The sequence below is a fragment of the Populus euphratica genome, unplaced genomic scaffold, assembly GCF_000495115.2.
Source record: "Populus euphratica unplaced genomic scaffold, PopEup_1.0 scaffold25.1, whole genome shotgun sequence".
Lineage (NCBI taxonomy): Eukaryota > Viridiplantae > Streptophyta > Magnoliopsida > Malpighiales > Salicaceae > Populus > Populus euphratica.
Genome location: NW_011499851.1, coordinates 3,119,816 through 3,140,734, shown reverse-complemented (window position 1 = coordinate 3,140,734; position 20,919 = coordinate 3,119,816). Strand labels below are relative to the sequence as shown.

Here is a 20,919-nt window from a genome sequence, read left to right as displayed (position 1 = left end):
ACATCATTAGCATTGAAAAATAGAGAACAACTGAAGTGTTAATAATAGCTTTTTAAGTTTTTAATTGGAGTCTATTTTTGAGTTTATAAGAAGTTGGACAAAGATGTATATGTTGACTCGTAAAATATATTTGTAAGAAAAAGTTCATTAAATTATATGTTTTTATAAAACGATCGACTAGTTAATCCAACCAGATGTAACTGGTCGACTAATTGAGTTAAATAATTAGACCTTGTCATGTTTTAAAAACGTAACAAGATAAAAATGTGTTGTTTCAACAATTATTTCTGAAATGGTGTTATAATGCAAGATCTTAAAAAAAAACAATGGTAATTTTAAAACATGTGATATGATGGGTAGGTTAAAAAAAAAGGCTAGAAATCCTAGTTGTTTGGGTCGGCCTGAACAACTAGACATCTAACTCAAACAACCATTAAAAAAATTAAATTAATCTTTGATCAAACAGACATTAAAACATATGTCTAGCTCACAAAACAAGGTTATGTTACACAGTTCAAAGAAGCAATATGACATAACCTTATTACTTGATTTAGAAGTGACTATCGCTAAAAATCATATGTATATATCTTCTAATTGGTTTATGTCTCAATGAAATAAAATTTACTGTGTAGTTAGATATTTTATGATTGCATGCACGGTATATGCTATTTTTATTGGCTAGAAAAATCACCACGCCTATTTATAATTAGGAAAGTCATTGCTTCATATCCTCTAATTGTTAGGTGAGTTACCACTGCTCCTACTTACATCGTTAAGTAAATCATGTGATCTTGAAATGTTAGATGTATACACCACCATCTATACAACAAAACATTCAGAACATCCTCTTCACCATTGTACAAAATCTTTTCTCTTATATATCTCTTTTATTTTCTCTTTCTCTCTCTCTATTTTTCTTCTCATCAATTTACTATTTTAACCATAAAAAAATCCTTTAATTATACAAGGACTTGTTTTGCAGGAAAAACATCTTTGAGAAAATTAATATGGATACCCATATTTGAAGTTCTAATCATGCTAAGTTTGAATTTTGAAAACAATGTATCTCAGATGGTATCTAATTCCTAGTTTAATAAAAAATCTAAATATATCATTCACTTAAATGACCCTAAAATTCCCTAAAAAAATCACCAAATACAATAACCATGTTATTCTAGTCCCCTATTTTAATTATAAAATATTTATTTTTAATAATTAACTATAAAAAATAATCATGTAAAATATATGGCAATTATGGTTTAAAAGTAATAACATTAGAAAATATGATTAGAAAAAGTTATGAAATATTTTTTATTTCAAGTAAAGTCGTATTTTAAGCATATTGAAAGGCCATATTATGGTGGCCTGAGTTATCAACTCATAATCCTTTTCAAATTCCTTAATTTTACTAGTACTTCAAATTAATTTATGAAAAACATATAAAATCACTTCCAATAGCTTTCTATCAATAGTGGAGGCACTTTATCAAAAAACAAGTTGTACATAACTCAATTTAGATGATTTTCCTTTAGACATGGGCTAACAAAGAAAATTTTTTAATATCATCCTAGTGATATAAACAAAGTTCAAAAAGTCTAATTGCAAAAAGGTATTTGTCAACCTCATAGTTATAATTTTCCACAAAAAAAGATTGGGAATATTGGTTAGAGTATAGTAAGGATGATGATTCAACATTTTACTTATGTTGTTATCTCTATAAGCTGAATATGAGAAATCAAGCAAGTGGTGATTATTTTGTTGGTATGAGATTAACAATTGGATGAATAAAAAAAAATTCAAGATTCATGTTGGAGGTCCTAATAATGCTTACAACCAAGCCTGGAAGGAATACCAAGATTTGATGAATCAAAGGCAACACATTGAAGTTGCTTATGCCAGAATTTCAAATCAAGCTCAAAGAGATTATCAAACCTAATTGACTGCAATTATTGAATGTATTCATTTTCTTTTGTGTCAAGAATTAGCATTTCATGGTCGTTATGAATATAAAGATTTAAAGAATTAAGGAAACTTTCATAAGTTTCTATGGTTTCTTGCTAATCATAATCAAGGAATCAAAGATGTTTTTGACAAATATCTTTTGTACATGCTGCTATAATAGAAACCACTAATATAATCTTGAATGATCTTGGTCGTGAGTTCTTCATTATTTTAATTATTAAGTTTCATAATTTATTAGTTAAAGAGGAAATGGTTATTGTTCTACACTATGTAGATGTGAATGGATGTGTTATTAAATGTTTTTATTGGTATTGTGCATGTTAAAAACACAACTATTCTACCGTCTAAGGAGGCAATTAAAGCATTATTTGCCAAACATTGACTTGGTATATCACATCAGCATTGACAAGGCTATGATGGAGCTAATAACATGCAATGTGAATTTAATGGCTTGAAAGCTTTAATAATGAAGGAAAATCCATCCACATATTATATTCATTGTTTTGCCCATCAATTGCAACTAGCACTTGTTGGTGTGGGAAAAAACCATGCTTATATTGCTTTTTTATTTAATGTGGTTTCTAGTTTGACAAATGTTATGAAAGCTTCATGTAAGAGAAGAGATACTCTTTGCGAGAAGTAACAGAACATAGCAAAATAGTTGAAGCACTTAATAATAGTGATATTCAATTGCCACTTGGTTATATATATTGGGACTCATATCATGAATCTTTGATAAATCTAATTATATTGTTTGCCTCCATTATTGATGTGCTTAAGGTCCTTGTTGAAGATTAAAAAAAAAAAAAGAGCAAAGTTTTTGCACTTCTTAACTCAATACAATCTTATAAATTTATTTTTAATTTATATTTGATAAAGAATATAATAGGAATCACAAATAAATTATCTTAAGCATTATAAAGAAAATGATGAGGAATGATGGATATCAATCTTTAATTGATATTTCAAAAATGAATGATATATTTATCATTCATGATCAATCAAGATGTAATACTCAATTATTAACAAACTTGCATCATTACCACGCAGAGTTGTTTTATATAGAAATTAACATGCAACTTGAAGAGCTTAATCATTTTTCCTTGGTAAACACAAAGTTACCTCTTTATATTGCATGTTTGAATCAAGAGAATATATTGCATGTCTTACTCACAATTTTATCTGTTTGACTGTTTCATGGTTGAGCTTGTAGCACTTGATAATCAACTTAAAATAAAACAAAAATTAAGATGAAATTGGAGTAATATTTTATTCGGATTTGATTTCCAATCGGCATACATATACAAACAGGTTACCAGACAGCATTCTAAAAATTCTTTTATTTAATGCTTTATGTTATTGTTTTGATTTTATCACAATTGCTTGCTTTCCCTCCGTATTTGTAACAATCTTCACTAATTTGTGTTTTATTTTTTGCCAAAACCACGTATTTTAGACCTTCTGAGTATACAAGGCTACACAATGCGAGCCTACGGGATCATAATCCAAAACAATATCCAAAGAAGCAGCAGAAAAGACAAAAAGTAGCCTCTTGGATGTTCATGTAAATTCACTCTCCCAGCGTGCAATTCGTGCAATTCCTGTTGGGAGCAAGAGTCACTATTTTGGAAAACTTAAAAAATGTCCTTGTATCAAACAGTCCCTATTACAATTGTATTTACTGCCAGAGGAAGACGTGGTTCACCGAGGTTCTGATAATTGTAACCGAGTCGGAAGGTTATCAGCCACCCTCATTGGCTTCCAATCAGATTCTTCCTTTGTCTGTCTAAGAGCAACAAAGTGAAGAGCATCGCTCCTGACCTGATACATATGACAAGCCCATGGGTATGAATCTGGAGCAGACCAAACTTTCTGCTCTTCGAATTCTGTTTCCTCCACTAGTGACTCCGCCACACAGTATACCGAACAAGGTTCTGGTTCCTCAAAGTTGGAAACAGCAACACATCCAGGAGATACATATCCTTCTGGAGCCCGTGGATGCCAAACAGATACTGGAGCTTTGTAGTCATCCTGACAATTCCTCCACACCTGCAAATCTCCAGGTTATGCATATTTTATGGCAAATGATTGCTGATGTTCTACTCATGGACATCAGAATTGGTTGCTTTGAAATGCATGGAAAAATTATTAGCCATTCTTCAAATTCTTTAGCCAAACCCCTTTGTTAGCCAATAACAAGAAAAATGTCACCCACCTGAATGGGTTTGCACTTTGAACAAAAATTGAACCCCACTACCGCTCTTGGATCAATCAAACCACAATTACGGTTGTGATATTTGACTTCACAATGAGCAGGAAGCAGGAAAAACTACATGCAAGATATTACTTCGCTGAAAAAATACACTCTTTAAACGAACCAACTCATGCCATATGGGTTCTGACCAAGCCAGTTGTAAGATTCTATAAAATAGGGCTCACACTTGGTTGATGATTTTTGTTAATGAAATAGATGGAAGCTTCTTACCAGGTCATAACCCAGCGGAAGTGCAAACAGTCTGTCAGTGTTCCGATAAACAGCAGCCACGTTTGGAGGATGGCAGCCAACATGAGCAATGTCCCCAATGGAGATATACCTGCAAGGAAAGTGACATTTCTGGTTCAAAATAGACTGAAAAAAACATCTGAAAGCAAAAACTGTAAAACATGAACAAGGGTAAGAAAAGGCGGCCTCCTGAAAACAACAAATTTATATGGAACATCCAGAAACAGACAATAAAAAGCAGTTAATTTAATTCAACTTCCTGGTCATTTATTTGTTAAAACCTTTCACTTTAACAAAGCATTACTCAAGAAAATATGGTTCCAGGGAAATCAATACCAAGACACCCCAGCCCCTTCCAATGTCCTTGCATGGAAGCTCACCATTAAGAACAAATATAAACTCTTGAATAAGAATAAAAAGAAACTGCAACCACACGTTGCTTATCAATTTTTCATTTACTGGGTATACGATATCTCAAAAGGGAGTTTATTATACCTTGTATTTCTCATCCACAATGAATTATGGAGCACAAAATCTTAGTTACCCATTTCAACAGAACAATGTTCTCTATTCCTAAACAGAGGGTTGAAATAATTATTAAGCAAACACCTAATAGTTTGATGTAACCCCCATTATAAGATGTTGAAGAGTGACATGCTGAAGTAGCAAGTTGAAGAAAACAGCTATTAGTGGCAATATGGGATTTCCAAGAATATAAAGTAAAAACCAGAATTACCCGTCTGGACAAATGGGTCTCCAAATGCTACATATTCCATCGCCTTCTGTAACCTGAAAAACCAGGTGAAGTTTTGCATTTATATGCAGCATGGACAAATTTAAAACAACAATCAGGCATAGCTTGATAATTTAGAAGCACCTGCTTCCTATAAAGTTTGCACCGGCCTTTAGATTCTTGTTCACTGCTCCAAATCTTGAAAAAGTTGATTGCATGTTTAACAAATCTCCCTTCCTCAGATGCATAATTTGATGAAGATAGCTCCCTTGATTTGATAATAGCTTTATTTGGATTATGTGGTTCTCTACCATCAGCTTCACTCCAAGCAAAATAGACATGTCTCTGGCTTGAAGGAACCTAAACAGGCAAAACACAATCAGAATTATGTATATGCAGTCTAACATTACTTTTCAATTTCAATGATTTTTTTAACAAAATTAATGATTTACACAAAACCACCTTTAGAACAAGGGTTTTCATGTCAAACTTGTATGCTTTCCACACTCTACGTACAACTGAACAGATCCTAGTAGCTTGGGCTTCCATGTCTTCTGATTCTTCTCCAACATTGCACTTTATGACCCGGACAAAATTTTCCGATCTCTTGAAACTCTTAAGATGGAGGAGCAAGTGCGAAGGTTGGTGACTGCCTGCTTTTGCCAACTCCAGGGCCATAAGCTCTTCCCATGCCACATCCCACATTATTTTGGAAGGTTTCTTATCTATCTTGTCTAGATCAAAGCACTAAACACAAGAGGAGAGGAACAGAATGTGTCAGATTAGCAATGATAACTAGGAAGGACATTAAATATTAAGATGACTAGCAAGCAATGAATTAAGATTCATGAGACAAACCCGAAGCAGCATGACTCGTTTGTTTGTCACTAGAACAATCTTTTGATAAGGAACAAAAAAATGGTCTTTATAGTAATCAGACAATGCAAATTTTGAGGGCTCCTTGAATATTTCAGTACAGCCAAAATGTCGACTTGCTTCAGCAAGGTAAAGTATCATCTGGGAACCAAAATAAGAAAGTTAAGAAACATATCATCAAGAATTGTGTTAGCAAGTTTTCCTCCTTAGATGATCCAAGAACTAGGACTAGGACACTAAAGACTTAATTTATAGACATTTAATTACGTGTTCTGACCATCCTCCCAATAAGCTTAATGCAGGACTTTAATTCCATCAATTGGATGAAAAGTTCTACCTCCTATTTTTTCAATCTGGCAATGGAAGAAAAGGTTATATTTTGGATCTCCCTTGCTCACACATGAACATGCATGTTCCTGGCCACCATTAAATTCCTCTCAATTCTTTCAAGAGACGGTCCGCCCAGTGAACAGTAATTTATGGTGACCATGACAATTTTGACCTTGTTGAGATGCGCTCATGTTTACTATATTCAGATTCTAGACTGGTAGATCATGTGAACTGCATACAGAAATAAGCACAACATGTGTAACACTTCTACTATAATGAACAGGCAGGCTAAATTAGAATGATATGCGGTCTCCAAGTGGAAATCTAATTTTGTGCTAAAATGTTTCATCTTGTGAGTGTTGATCATTGAAGTAACAGTAAAGAAAAAACTTTTTCACTCTATATCTTCATTATATTTGCGTAAAATAATATGTTTTTCAGTACAAAGATAGTCAGACAATGAGCAAAAATAGAAAAAGGAAAGGAAGATCGAGAACGACGACAAATTCCAAAAACATTTACATATAGGTTACCACTTAACTTTGCAATAAAAAAGACTAGTTTGATTCCCTGTGCTACGCTGTGGGATGGAGCATTTTTTCTCAATGCAAAAGGAGTGTTGGCATTAAAGTTTTTTTACCATTAAGAAAAATTTTACTCTAATAAATGATAACAATTTTTTTGATTATCGACCTAAAAGCCTCGACTCACAATAAGCTAAGATAAAAATGTTATTTCTTTTTTAAAAAAAGGGCAGAATATTTCTTTCAGTTTGTAATGGGTCTCAAAAGTTTTATTAGTTTTGAATCAATAAAATAAAATTTTATTTTGCTAAATTGAGCATTATATAAACATCAAAAACGCTCATGATCTCAAAGGCCTAGCAACCAGAGAGCAAGCTAACCACAAAAAAAAAAAAATTAAATAAAAAAAAGTCTTGACTTAATGTGGGTAACTATTGCAACTGATAGTGGCTTGTCATTCTTCTATGTTGTATTTTCATCAAAAAATATTTCTTCCATCTCGTATTGCCTTGAGTGTTTATTATTTAAACACCATTTCATGGTCTACCAAACATTAATTTTGTGAAACTAGATAACAATTATTAAATGAAAAGCAATAGGACCCAAAAGATAAAGGAAAAAAAAAAAGATGCAGGTGAAGAAAAAATATTTGAGGTTTATTAAATGGGAAGCAAAAGGACCCAATTAAAAAAAAAAAAAAATAGGAATGAAAAAAAGAAGAGCTGGGGCTATTCATTGTTCATATGAAGAGTGTTTCCACCCCAAGTTTTTAATTGGATTGATAGCAAGCATAAGAATATGATAGTTTTCAAGTCGTGTTCTATAGCTAATGCAAAAGGTAAAATTTACTGAAAGCATAATAAATTTTATATCTTTGAAAGCTTCAAATTTATTTTTTTTAATCTGAGACACCTATCCAATATCATCATGCAGAGGTTATCAATTTACTTAAATGGTGAATAACAAAATCCTCCACCACCCCTTTTCTTTTCATTCTAACATGTTTTCATTGATAAGTAATACCAAGTAATATTGAATCCACCCATCCACCCATTTCATTCTAGCATGCACAAGAATCGTCACCTTATCAAATATTCCAAACTGTGTCAAATATTTTAAATCACTTTAAACTTGTCAAAGGCTTATGAAAGTAAAACCTAACAGTTTTAAAATTTATAACATCTGATAAATTTATTTTCCTTGATCTTTAACCTTTCATTCTACTTGGCTAAAGATAACAAACTCTCTCACAACAGCTTTTAATGTAAGCAATAGAAACTGTACCTGACCAGAAGCCTCTTTCTCAGAATACTCTCTCAGAATACCATCAGCACGAATAGCCCGTGGGTTTCTGAACCTCTGGGGAGTGGTCTTGTTATTAAGAGCCCCTAAACATTTTGAGCAACTAGCACCTATTCCATCAACAGTCAAGGAGAAAAAATCTAGGGCCCCACTAACAGGTTGCACAATAAATCCTATGAAGGCACGCCCCAGTCCATGAGCCAGTCCTAAGAATCCATTCTGTCTGGCACTCTCCACAGGCTTTGTCAGAACTCCAGATACCCCGAAGGCAACACCTTGTGCAAAAGCTTCTGTTCCTTGCATAATTCCATCACCTACCCCAGTGATTCTTCGTGACCCAACCTGTTTGAGTGCCAAGACCTTGTTTACAATTCCAGAATACACAAATAAAGTTTCTTGATTAAACAAAGTAAACACACACCTGCTTCGAGCGTAATTGAAGAAACTGTCCATCAGTTGAAAGCTCGGCAAACCCTTTACTAAGAGAAGACAATGTGGAACTTGTCATACCAAGTACATCTACAGAAAATATCAGATGTAAAGGATTATGTATCAGATCTCTCCATATACGATTTTGAATGGCAGGAGCAATGGAACTCTTTCGCATGAACCTGTCCCTATGCATCACTCTCCTTAGATGCACCTGAATTGAAGATATCAAAATGTTATATCTCACTTCCAAAAAAGGGCTACAGTTTATCTTCATGTTATTTGAAGACAGAAAATCTTGCAGCTTACAATGAGAAACAGTTGACTTGGAAGTTACCACTACTTTTAATTAAAAGTCAATCATCCAACCTGAATTTTGAGTGCATTTCCAACAGCAGACAGTATTGGGCTCCATACACCTAGAACCCCATGAGGTCTCTGAGATGGTTCTGTCTCCAGGGAAACCTTCAGCCTTATTTCTGAAACATCAATTAACCTGTAAAGACCATAAAGGGTGAAAATTTATAGCTTTGAAGAAAGTCCAAAGAACATTCAAAGTATAGAAGATTCCATGGGGAAGAACGAAAACCTTTTCACTCTACAAAAATAAACATGTATGCGTGTGAATACCTTGCATGATTGTGCTAATATATGAATGGTAACTACAGTTGCACTGGCTTATCACAATATGACATTTGTGAATGGAGTCAAATTTGCTCTAATAAATCAAAAGCAGCCAACATTCCTCACAAGAATTTTCAATAGCTACACAAATTCATCAATTCAATTACAGTAAAGGATATATGATAAGTGCAAATATTAGGGAAGAGTATCAAACATATGAAGTGATGATCCCAATTGAAGTATTAGGAACCATGAGTTTTACAAAAACCACGCCAAACATGAATAAACAGACACCAATGCTTTGAAGCCAGAGTCCAATATGCTTGGTTTCTTAAACAAAAGAGAATGTGAAGGGTAGATAAATGACTAGTAATTTTTAACGAGTTCAGTTAAGGAAAAAAAAAACATATTTGAATGTGCGCGCGCGCGCGCGCGACAGTGTTAACGTTGGAAAGCGGCCAAAATCAGGAAAATATCAGCAAAACCATCGCTTCATCATCTTTTCCCAACAAAGAGTTTCACACCCCTAAATTTAATAAACATCAATGTTATAAGTGTTTGAATATCTAGTTTAAGATGACCAACACTTCAGACATCAAAATAAAAAATGCACTATCAGATATCAGAAGATACAGGTGAAGAAACTGGAAATTCCAGGCAACATGTCCTAGGCAAAACCAAGCCAAGACTTTTAAAGTAGAAAACGTAAATCAATCTTTCATTCAGCATTGCAGTAACAATGCACTCTCCCACTTGCAGTTATGATGGGAAATGAAAATCTCACCCTATATGTATCTCTGGATCAACTTCTGTGACATTAGAACTTTGGGGTACACGATCTAGCTGAAGATTGTTATAGAAATCCACCAGTGCCCAGATAATTGGTTCATGAATATTAAGCCTCCAAACCTTATCAGTAACCTAGCATGTCCATGCAGATATTAAATTAGATCATACTGTTCTCCTAAGCACAGTATCATATACATTTCAAGTATCACTTTCACGAAGCATTACCCGTATATATAAATGTGGGTAGACCTGGATGCCATCAGTGCTCTCATTGCATATTGTAAAAGTCATCTTAAATACAGGATGATGGGTATCAGTGGTCTGCTCGGGTGCCAACAGCACTGGCATCAATGTTAGAGGGAGTTGATTATCAATCTGCAAATTACCTAGTATGAGCTTGAACCTGCCACAAATGCACATATCCAGATCCTTTAGTTCAAGCACCAATTTCAAAATGAGGAGATTCAAGGAGTGTAAAGTTGGAAGATATTTAAAGGTTTCTGAGGTTATGCTAATTAATAAACAGATGTATAATAGTGAAGACCTACAGAAACAAAAATTGAAAGCAATTTTGCCCCCCTCTCTGGTCTCCCCCCAGATTCAAAAAATCCATTTAATTTATTAAAATGATTCACATAAATACAGCGAGTGATGTTCAATAACTGCACATGGAAAAAACAACATTTTTGAACATCATGAGAAATACCTGCTGGTAGACCCACCATCATAGCCAGTTGAATATGATACAAATACTCTCTCCAAGTACATGTAAGAGAGCTCTTTTGGTCTATGATCCACAACAGAAATCCCAACCACTCCCAGCTCGACTATAAGCTCTATAGGTGCTGCAGCATTTTGCATCGCGCTCTGCACATGTGAGGTTCCCCAGTTTCCAGCAGGTGTCAGAGACCTGCTTTCTTCATGTGAAGTTGAACCTTGATAATTAGTGAACCTCCCAACCTTGACATCTCCCATTTCTACAACATGAAACCGCAATCCTAATTCAGCATCTTCAGCAGAAGATATCCCAGTCCCTTCCATATCAAGTTTCCAAATACTATTTCTACTGTCATTATCAACCATGGCATCAACAATTTTTTGACCATATGGATCTTCCCAAGCAAATTTCTTTGTTGAAAGAGGTTCCAACTTAATCCAGGCAATGTCTCCAAACCCAGATTGCCGAATGCTTATCATCTTGTCAGTTCTGTTCTCAATTCTGTTAAATGAAAGTTGCAAGTCAGCCACAGCATGGATAGGTGACATATGTGCAGGTGCTTTGAGAAATGCAGCATAACTACCTGATGGGACCATCTGATGATCCAGGGCGGAATACAACTATAAAACGTGATCCTTCTTCATATCCTCGTATTTCTGTCCTAAAAATTCTCCAACTATGATTTTGACCCCTCAAAACCAGAAAGATAGTGTCCTCTTTTGAAATTTGAACTGGAAACGACCATTCTGTATCTTGCAGCCGAACCTAGGAATCGCGAAATATGTAACTTGACTAGAAAATAAATATAGCTCACCACACTATTTAATTAAGTTATAATTTCATATGTGCTGGTTTGAAAATTATGCACTCCCTTCTGTGAGGAACACAAAATCATAAGTGTCCAGTTTGCCTGTCGCTAGACCTTCAAAAGATCCTAAAGGTGCTGTTTTTCCATGCAACATTTCATGTACCAAACTGCTGTCTTGAATATAGGGATAAGAAATATAATCTATTTTTAGGAAACACAAGATAACATTCACTGGTTTTATGATAGAATAGACCACTGTTGAGGTTCTCCCTATCCCCTAAATATACCATCTATTTTAGCAGTAAAATTCTAAAACCACCCCCAAACTTGTGAAGCAATCGAATGGTTATAAAACTTCTTTTTATCTATTCTGTCCCTCAAAGTTACAACATCATTTGCGATTAACAAAAATTGAAGATATGGCATGCATTAATTGTAAACAAGCAGTTTCTTTACAATTTTCCATCAGTGTTTTTCTTTGATTGTGGAAGCTTTAACTTGAAGATTATAAAAATAATAAAACAGCTAAATGAAAAACATAAGGACTCAATTGAAAATTTATCAAAGTTCAAGGACTACTGTATATAGCAGGTATATAGACAAATTTAACAGAAGAAATAAAGAAAAAAATCGCTGATATTTTGACAAAAATGATTGGAAGGGATATTTGAAATTTTAAGTCTTCTTATATGTTGCTTGACAGATCATTTAGTTTAAAAATTAGCCTACCTAGATTGTCCATCATATTAGTTATTAGTTACATGGTTTACTGGATACTGATGCATAGACAGAAAATACCAATCAAATCAATGAAAGGGATTTACCAATTTAAATATGGTGCTGCAATATAATATTATTAACAGTACAGTTAGGCCAATTTTTCACTAATTCAGAAACAATAAATCCAAGGAATGAGAAGGGTAGAATAAAAAAATTTCTACAAAAACTACACACTTATCAAAATTTCTTCTAGGTATCCCTACTTGCATTTTCTTTTCTATTTGAATTCTTGTACATTTAAAATAACAATAAATTATGTGCATTTGTTTACAAAATATTGATCACTGATTTGTCAATGCACTTGATTGATCATTTTTCATAAATTAAGACACTCAGCTAGAAAAACTATAGGAATTCAAATAGAAATTTTGACAAAGTACATGCACCACAATTGCATGATAAACAATTAATCAAATGATAAATGATAAACATACTACAATCATACAAACATAGAAAAATCATGCTTCTGGTTAAGCTCCATAAACAACCAATGTCAACATATATAGATCCTCAGAACATGTTATTAGAAATTAAATATGAAATTTGCATTAAAGAAGTAAGTATGCCAAGAAGGGAGACAAGTAGTGGAACAATAATGCATCCCAAATTTTGATTCTACCCTTCTCATAATTCTGATGGTTCAAGATTAGCCTTTTGAACTTACTCAAGAAATGACTTGCAGATAAAGTTGCTTTACTCTTATAAAATTGAGGAACACCTGATAATAGGCATGATATTTGTCAATTCAAGAAAAATTATATTTTCTCCTTGGGTGCATATGATAAAGAAAGTTTGATCATTGTTTTCAGTCGCTAAAAAAACTGAGTTGAATGGTTCAATGGTTTTGGTTTAGCTGAATCTAGAAGAGTCGTACACTAAATACCCTTTCATGAGACATTCTCAACTTCTGAAGCAAACCATTTCATAATAAAAATAAAATGAAGAAAAGAACAGTGCATGTAGAAAAATTATCAATTAGGAGATATCATATCTATTTCCTCCACAAGTAAAATTCCTTATCTCCAAAGAAATCGATAAATATTAACGGTTAGAATTCTGAAGGCAATCCACTAACCTGGATTTTATCAGTTTCAGTGGTTTTGCGGTATGCAAAGGCAATTCTTGAATCAGATGCCCGTAGAACCTTTGGTTCATCTTCACTGTTTAGCTTAATAAACATGTCTTGACCAATTCTATTTGTGAAGGTCATGAATGGCCGAACATAAATTACCTAAAGAATAAAACGATGAGTTAACACAAATAGTTGGGAAGATTTCTGAAATTCTGTATATTATGCATTACCTTAGTAGGGACAGATTGGTAAGGACATGGTTTTGTAGAAACAAAAAGCCACATGCAGTTACCATCAGCATCATAAGCATAGAAATCCAGAGAGCCATCCTAACAACCCAAAAAAGGTGAGATCAGAACAAGGACATTAGAAATTGATAGCTTGATAGATAAAAAAATTGATTACCATATCACCAAGGGGAGAAAGATCTTTAACAGGGCCAAAGTGCTGCTCCTGGTCAGATCGAGTGATAGACGCTGACAGGCCCAGCAAATTAAAGTTCAATGCCGAAGCAATTGTATGACCTTCATATATTTCCTCTTCCATTATTTCCCCGAGAATTTCTTCATCTCTCCTTTTGGACCTAAATGGAAGAGCAATTTTTCGTGGATTTTTTTCATCCGCTAGATCTACAAGCCTAAATCTAAGTGGAGGACATCTGGTGATTGAAAACCAATAAGGAGCATAGACTCTGATGATCTTTGCTAGCAGTGGTTGTTCCTTGTCATAATTGTGATCAAGAACGAGTTGGACAATCCTGCATATTACCTGATTTGTAAGCACATATTTTTCAAAGACATTCTAGTAAAACAAATTATGCAGCATGTTTCAGAACCTTCCAGAAATTGAACTTCTTAAGCTTATTGTTTTTGATGGAAGTCCACTAGGATGAGATATAAGAACAGCTTCCTGTACAAGACATTGGTGAAAACTTCAGAAAAAAACATTAATAAAATAAATCAAAGGTGATTAGTATTCAATGCTAACAAAGAGAGTGATATAGCAACAAGTCAACGAGACTAATATGCTTGTAGGAAATCTTACATGCATCGGAACCCATCCTTTTTGTGGAAGTAGTGAAAGGAATAAAGGCTTTCTTATGTCAGCAGTGTGAACCTTCACTGTTTCTCCAGGAGAAAATACTCCTCTAGCACATGCTAAAAAATGACCACGTGGCTGCATATTGAGTACAGAGTATTCAGCTGCCAAGGGAAGGCAATTGCTAAAAGTTAATGGAGATTTGACCACAAGACACCAATCCTGGATAGGATCACAACGAATGTCTTTTGCAATCTCTGTGGCTTGTATGCTTACGCAAAACCACAATTTATGGGAACCCTTTGAAGAGGTACCACTTATCTGGCTGCAGTACAATAGTTCTTCAGACTCAGTGAGAGATGATATACATATTCCAGAATCCTTTGGCTCGCCAAAACCCTCAGGTTGTCCAGGCTTATCCACCATATAACTCCATGAATATTCATCATGAGTACTAACATTTGAAGGCTTTAATTGCAATATATACACACCAGATTGTGTCAAGGCTGGTAAAGGAAGAGGCATAGAATCTCCAGGCTTCAGTGATCCAACAGATACTTCCTGCTTTACATCATACAAAATTTGTTTCCTGGTCCTAATCCATCTCCTTTGCCTTGCATGGTTTGCAAATTCTAAAGGATTAAATGTCTCGGGCCACTTAAGGCTCTCAACATCTGGAGAATATACCCAACCATCAGCATCATTGACGGACAAGGTATCCAAATGCCAATCCTCAATCCATTCCCAGCCTGATGGTAATCCAACTCTAGAGATTTCCTGTGTGATTAACAGGTATTAGAAGTAAGATAATGGCATCAAGACAGTAATTCAAACTTTGCTAAATATGACAAAACCAGAAGGTCCAAGAGAAAGGGTTTTAAGCTTTCGAACTTCCAAATGACATAAAAGTTCAGTTCAGCTATTATTCAATTTGTTTCACAATATTTTACAAGGTAACTGAAGTTATGTCTTGATGGTGCCTGGAAGAGAGTTATGCTTACATTGTTTGAGGTATTCTTTCAAGCCCTAATATTATTGGTGTACTTGGTAATCTTTTGTCAACAACAATGATTTTCTGATTTTGTGAATCATTTATTTTTCACGCACAAAATGAAAAGTCAATTCTGTAATTGTTACCATATCCTTCATGGCAAGTCCTTGGTCCCTTTGTTGGTACATATATATTCACTATTACTTATCAAATACATAAACAAACGTGTAGGACGCACACAGAAAACAAACAAATATTCATCACTCACTTGATTGAGATCTCCACCATCTGAATAATTTGAGTAGCCAACCCAGCCAAGAGATGGGTTGTAGTTTTCAGTTTCAAAAATCTCATCTGTCTGCACTGTGCTACCATCAATCTGTAAACCTTCAGGTTTGCTTGCAATACTCAGTGACCTGATGTTCCTGATGTTTTCCTTTGAAGTTTTGGGCACAAGGCATAACTCAAGTATAAAATCTGTGTTGTTACGCACTGAAACAAGAGACCTCATGTTCACATATATATTGCCATCGCTTACACTTACTTCACTAGCAATTACGTCATTTCCTAACCGCCAACAAGCAGCAGGTGCAGCATAGTGTAGCCTCACAGTAGTCCAAGGCCCTTCCATGCTAGGACTAATCTGAATAAATCCAGATTTTCTTTTGCCAATAAAAACTTCATCTTTGTCCATGGCTTCAGACCTGGGCGACAAGAGTACAGCACATCTTATTCTCCCAGATGACTTCGTGTGTTCATCTCCTTGAGTCATAGTCTGTTTCAATATCACTAGCATCAGAATTAACTAAGGATCCTAAGATAAATTCTACAAGACCAACAAAAGAAATGAAAATATTAAGATATGAAAGGTGGCATTCACCATAGAATTGGATGAAGATAAATCAATCCAGGTTAAGTAATTCAGATAATCAAGCTCATAAGAGCTTTCTTTGATGTTTCCTGCTATCTGATTCAAGGGAGCTGAAAAGAATCCAACAGTATCACCTGTGAAATCAAAGAGCAAGTTAATAATGAAGAGGCCTTGTGTGTATTCAGCTACAAGATCCATTTAGTCCATCACCTGCAAATGCTATTATTGGAATTGAATATTTTTCCCAACAGAACAGTGACCTTAAAGCTATGGAGAAATAGACAAGATGAATAAATATCATACGACAATACAGAGATGTACCTTTTCCCAAATCAGTCACAATTAGCTCCAGCAAGTACTTGTCCTGTTCATGTTTTGAAATGAGAATATATTATATCATCGTTCTAGAAGGGAGAGAACAATATACAGAATAAATGCAATTGTCACCAAAAGGACATCAAGTAGACATTTAAACATCATGTCACAAAAACACCTCCAAAAAAAAAGAAGAAGAACATCTGCAACCATGTGAAGTTTTCAGGACTTTCATCAACATGCATTACAAGGAGAACATAGAAACAAATTCAGATGTAAATGCGCACATCAACAACCATATAATGAATGCCAACTGAAAGAATTAGCTGTTGCAATTGATAAACCAATCAAAGGTTATCTTATCAGGAGTAACTTAGTAAACAATAATACAACAAGGAGAAGAAAGCACACATGAAAATGGGTGATTTGAACAATCATTGACCATTAGCACAATAACATTCAGGACAGAACAATACAAATTGAATAGAGAAGTAAAGGCCATGGTGTACCCATGTCAATCAATGGTAAGTTGTTCAATTATGAGAACGGATTAAATGAAAATATGAACATATATGTGGCGGTACAGGAACAAAAGAAATTAATGCAATTGAACTGCCCCCCAAACCTCCACCCCCACCACCACCAATGAGAAAATAAAACTCAACACAGCGAAAATTATAAACTAAGATGGCCCTGTAAAACAAAACTCCAAACACCTGACCATGAATTACATAAATGGTGTGCTGATTCAAGTTTTCAAATTACAGTGATGAGAATTTGCAAGACCAAAAAAACCTAGTGACTAGTAGAGGAAATAACAAAAGGTAAAACATGCAGCGCCATAAACCCTGTCGAGTTTGATTGACCTGTATGGTAATATAAATAACATGTCCTCATTTAAAGTTGTGCATTAACATGGTTGTTAGACTACAAAGAATGACTATCCAATTTTATAGGATGTCCTCAAAAGATCAACAATAATAGTGGTACATGTTGAAGGATACAACAGAACCAAAAAGGAAAAAAGAAAAGGAGTTCAATTATCTTTTCTTCCTCAGGAAAATTGCATGAGGTAGGAAAGGCAGAATTATCATCTTTGAAAAGAGTTTGAACCAAGATACAGAAATATTCCCCTGAATCCATCAAATTTCAATAGTTCACAGGAAAGAGATTTACAAACTGGAATTCAATAAGAAAACAAGTAATATTCCATACCGGGGAATCAACTTTAAAGAAAAATATTTCACTCCAGTTGACCAATTGTTGCTCATCAGACAAGAAGTTTGAAATGCTTCCACTTGTACGTGCACTTTGTTGATGAGGCAATGATTCACTACCAAGGTTTTGGTTTGGTGTAAGACGGAGTGCTACAACGTATAGATTAGAAGTCAACCCCCTAACTGTTGGCAACTGCATCAGAACATTAAAACAATTGGATGGTTAAAATACATGAAAACACTAAGAATATTAATCACAGTATAACAAAAGGATCATAGTCACCTCTACACAGGGAGGTGTTAAATGAACGGAATAAACAGATTCATTCACAAAACATTTAAATGCAGACTCCAGGTAATCAAAGTCACTATTAACCAGCATTTCAATCAATTCCTTAAAGAAATGTTTTGACATGGTTTGTTTAGAATAATGATTGTCACCAGCTAAATAGATTCTGTACTTATGAATGCAGATTTCCTAGAACTTCCATAACCCAATTCGAGGATGCTAGAGCTCTACAAAAACAATTTGAACCGTATATGCCCTCTCATCTTATTCTTTTAGTAAATATGGCAATTTACTTGTTTCCTAGAGAGCATAAAAGGAAAACTATGTGATGGTCAAATCCAGCATGCACAAATCACACAATGTGCAAAGTCCGTAAACTATAAGTTGGATCTTTAGAAGCAGTCCTTTTAAATGCTACCCTATTATAAACCAAGCTAGCAATCTTATCAAGGAGAGTGGATAATCAAAATAGAAAATCACATGAAAATCTAGAACGTTAATTTAATCCATAGCATCACCATTAGTTAAAACAGTTTCACATGAAATGAAGTCTAGTCTCCAAAAATCAGACCATGTCACTGGGAACAAGATTTTTCCTCTATGATATGAAAGAAAATAATTGTACCTCTGCATCCACTATAGCAACTGTCACCATTGTTCTATCTTTTGTGCTAAGTTTTCCTTTCAAGTGAGTTTCCATCATATTTTTTGAAACAGGAACTTTCACAGGTGTCATGTCCCCAGATGGCATTCTTAACACATTTGAGAAGCCCACATTTTCAGCTGCTCGAATAAAAATATCTTGGCCAAGTTTATTTTGTGGAATTATATAATAGTTTCTCCTTTGATGTACATCAATGACAGATCTCAGACCATGTGTTGGAGAAACTGCTTCCTATTTAACAAGAGAATTCATTAGGTGATGTGTTAATTTATACAGTAAAAGCTAGCAGACACAGGAGAGAAGAGGAAGAAGTTACTCTTTTTTTATGATCATGGGCATGGCTAAGGTTGCTCCAGCTCGCATAAGCTTGGATAATCATATTAGCATTAGATACTGAAACGTTTATGTTTAGATCCCTGGATGATGTCAAGCGTAGCTGAGATGCTGCCCCTGGGGCATTAAGATCATATTGGTACCTGAAATTAACTACAAATCAGCCATCAATTGGAAATAAAATTACTGCATTAAGATCAAAAGCCAAACAAAGAATCAAAGGAACTAGCAAAAACTAAACAAATATATAACATACACTTAGTGCAAAATTATATCAGGTTTTTCGTCTCCAAAAACAATAGGTTGGGATGACCAAACTAATCTGTCACATTGATATGCTCTCATAACACGTAAAGAAGTACATTAGCCAGTTCAGATTACTGAGGAAAATGTTTCAGGCACAACTCTTCTAGAGAACTGTCTTAATAGGACCTTTAAGATCACAGAAAAAAAAAATTTAAAAATATCAGGACAAAAAAATTTAAAAAAATATCAGGACAACTAACTTCCAAACTTCTAAAGCATGATGAAAATAAAAAGTCAATGCTTCCACCATCACCAAAAGTAGGTATTCATTTTGGAAGCAAGCTGTAAGTGAGCCTCCCCCAGGACTTTCATATATTTTCTGGAAATTTCTACCTACAACGGATGTTTAAGGCATGTCAATGGATCATTTTACTAAAATACCACAGTAAAATTGTTTATCGTGAATGCTACCCAAACAACAGTTATTAAGAACTACACTGAAAAGTGCCATATTAGAGTCTATTTTAATGTCCCACCATAGTTCAAATATTAAACCATGCATGCATGGAGGTTTCTATTTCCCAGACATTATATGATAACTGCTCCCTAAATAGTCCTAAACAGCTTAGCATCTTCCACAACATGACCAATGCTGTTCAGAAAGAAATAAGAGCATTTAGCTTATCCCAAGAAAAAGAACTGAATGCCATCTGATAGCATTGCACATTTGTGAAGCAAAAACATGGTTTGTAGTGACTCACAGGAACATAAAGCCCCTTTGAACTAGCAATGCTTGGTATCAAGTTCCGATATCTGTCCACACAGGACAAAAAGAATCAAATTTTAATTCAATTCAGATATTAGAATTACCTAAGATATCCATCTACTGACTCCACAAGGGGCTCCCACGACTCATACTTATCATTATATGATCTGGCAACCAGAGAGAAACTGGCAGTAGAATTCAAGTAGTCAGCTCTTCCATGCAAGCTGAAACCTATTCCAGTTAAATGTGCATTGAACAATGGAACCATCTGTGAATTCCACAATAGAATCAGTAAGACCATTTTGCTGAAGCTTCACAATATATATTCCAGAGGAATCAAATCAACAGGTTTAGAAAAGAATAGACTAGAATAGATTCAACACTTGACAAGACGACCACTTTCGTAGATGATTGCATTAGCGACCACACTTGCTGAGTAATGGGCCTCAAGACATGAGGTTTATAAATAACATTTTCTATTGGTATTGAAACCCTCATGGTATGAACAGAGAAAAACAGAACAATAAAGGCACTAGCATTTTGGAGAATCTGTTATTTGCATATACACTATCGAAGAAATAAGGTCCTCCACTCTAATCATCAGGAGTGCAAAGGAAAAGGACAATACTCAAAAGCTGTCATGCTAATTAAAAGAGAATTGATATTCAATCACCTGCATCCCCCATTCTTTCCAAGAACCATCTGGAGTCCTAAAGGAAGAAGTTAAACATGAAACTTC

At 34.6% G+C, this 20,919-nt stretch overlaps 1 protein-coding gene across 1 annotated transcript in view; it reads right to left on the bottom strand.

Moving 5' to 3' along the window:
* Window positions 1-3,398: 3,398 nt before the first annotated feature.
* LOC105121634 (pleckstrin homology (PH) domain-containing protein) overlaps window positions 3,399-20,919 on the bottom strand; it is a 40,325-nt gene continuing 22,804 nt past the window's right edge. Inside the window, exons 40-64 of the mRNA XM_011020363.1 lie at window positions 20,285-20,448; window positions 19,152-19,311; window positions 18,797-19,066; window positions 17,881-18,075; window positions 16,672-16,714; window positions 16,360-16,484; window positions 15,748-16,254; window positions 14,495-15,265; window positions 14,286-14,359; window positions 13,856-14,207; window positions 13,681-13,779; window positions 13,454-13,609; window positions 11,374-11,555; window positions 10,779-11,291; window positions 10,298-10,475; window positions 10,068-10,204; window positions 9,029-9,155; window positions 8,652-8,873; window positions 8,213-8,572; window positions 6,057-6,215; window positions 5,661-5,945; window positions 5,343-5,558; window positions 5,202-5,254; window positions 4,448-4,556; window positions 3,399-4,011 (exon numbers count right to left, since the gene is read on the bottom strand). Coding sequence (XP_011018665.1) covers window positions 3,664-4,011; window positions 4,448-4,556; window positions 5,202-5,254; window positions 5,343-5,558; window positions 5,661-5,945; window positions 6,057-6,215; window positions 8,213-8,572; window positions 8,652-8,873; window positions 9,029-9,155; window positions 10,068-10,204; window positions 10,298-10,475; window positions 10,779-11,291; window positions 11,374-11,555; window positions 13,454-13,609; window positions 13,681-13,779; window positions 13,856-14,207; window positions 14,286-14,359; window positions 14,495-15,265; window positions 15,748-16,254; window positions 16,360-16,484; window positions 16,672-16,714; window positions 17,881-18,075; window positions 18,797-19,066; window positions 19,152-19,311; window positions 20,285-20,448 — 5,805 coding nt within the window. The 3' untranslated portion in view covers window positions 3,399-3,663. The remainder of the gene's footprint in view (window positions 4,012-4,447; window positions 4,557-5,201; window positions 5,255-5,342; window positions 5,559-5,660; window positions 5,946-6,056; window positions 6,216-8,212; window positions 8,573-8,651; window positions 8,874-9,028; window positions 9,156-10,067; window positions 10,205-10,297; window positions 10,476-10,778; window positions 11,292-11,373; window positions 11,556-13,453; window positions 13,610-13,680; window positions 13,780-13,855; window positions 14,208-14,285; window positions 14,360-14,494; window positions 15,266-15,747; window positions 16,255-16,359; window positions 16,485-16,671; window positions 16,715-17,880; window positions 18,076-18,796; window positions 19,067-19,151; window positions 19,312-20,284; window positions 20,449-20,919) is intronic.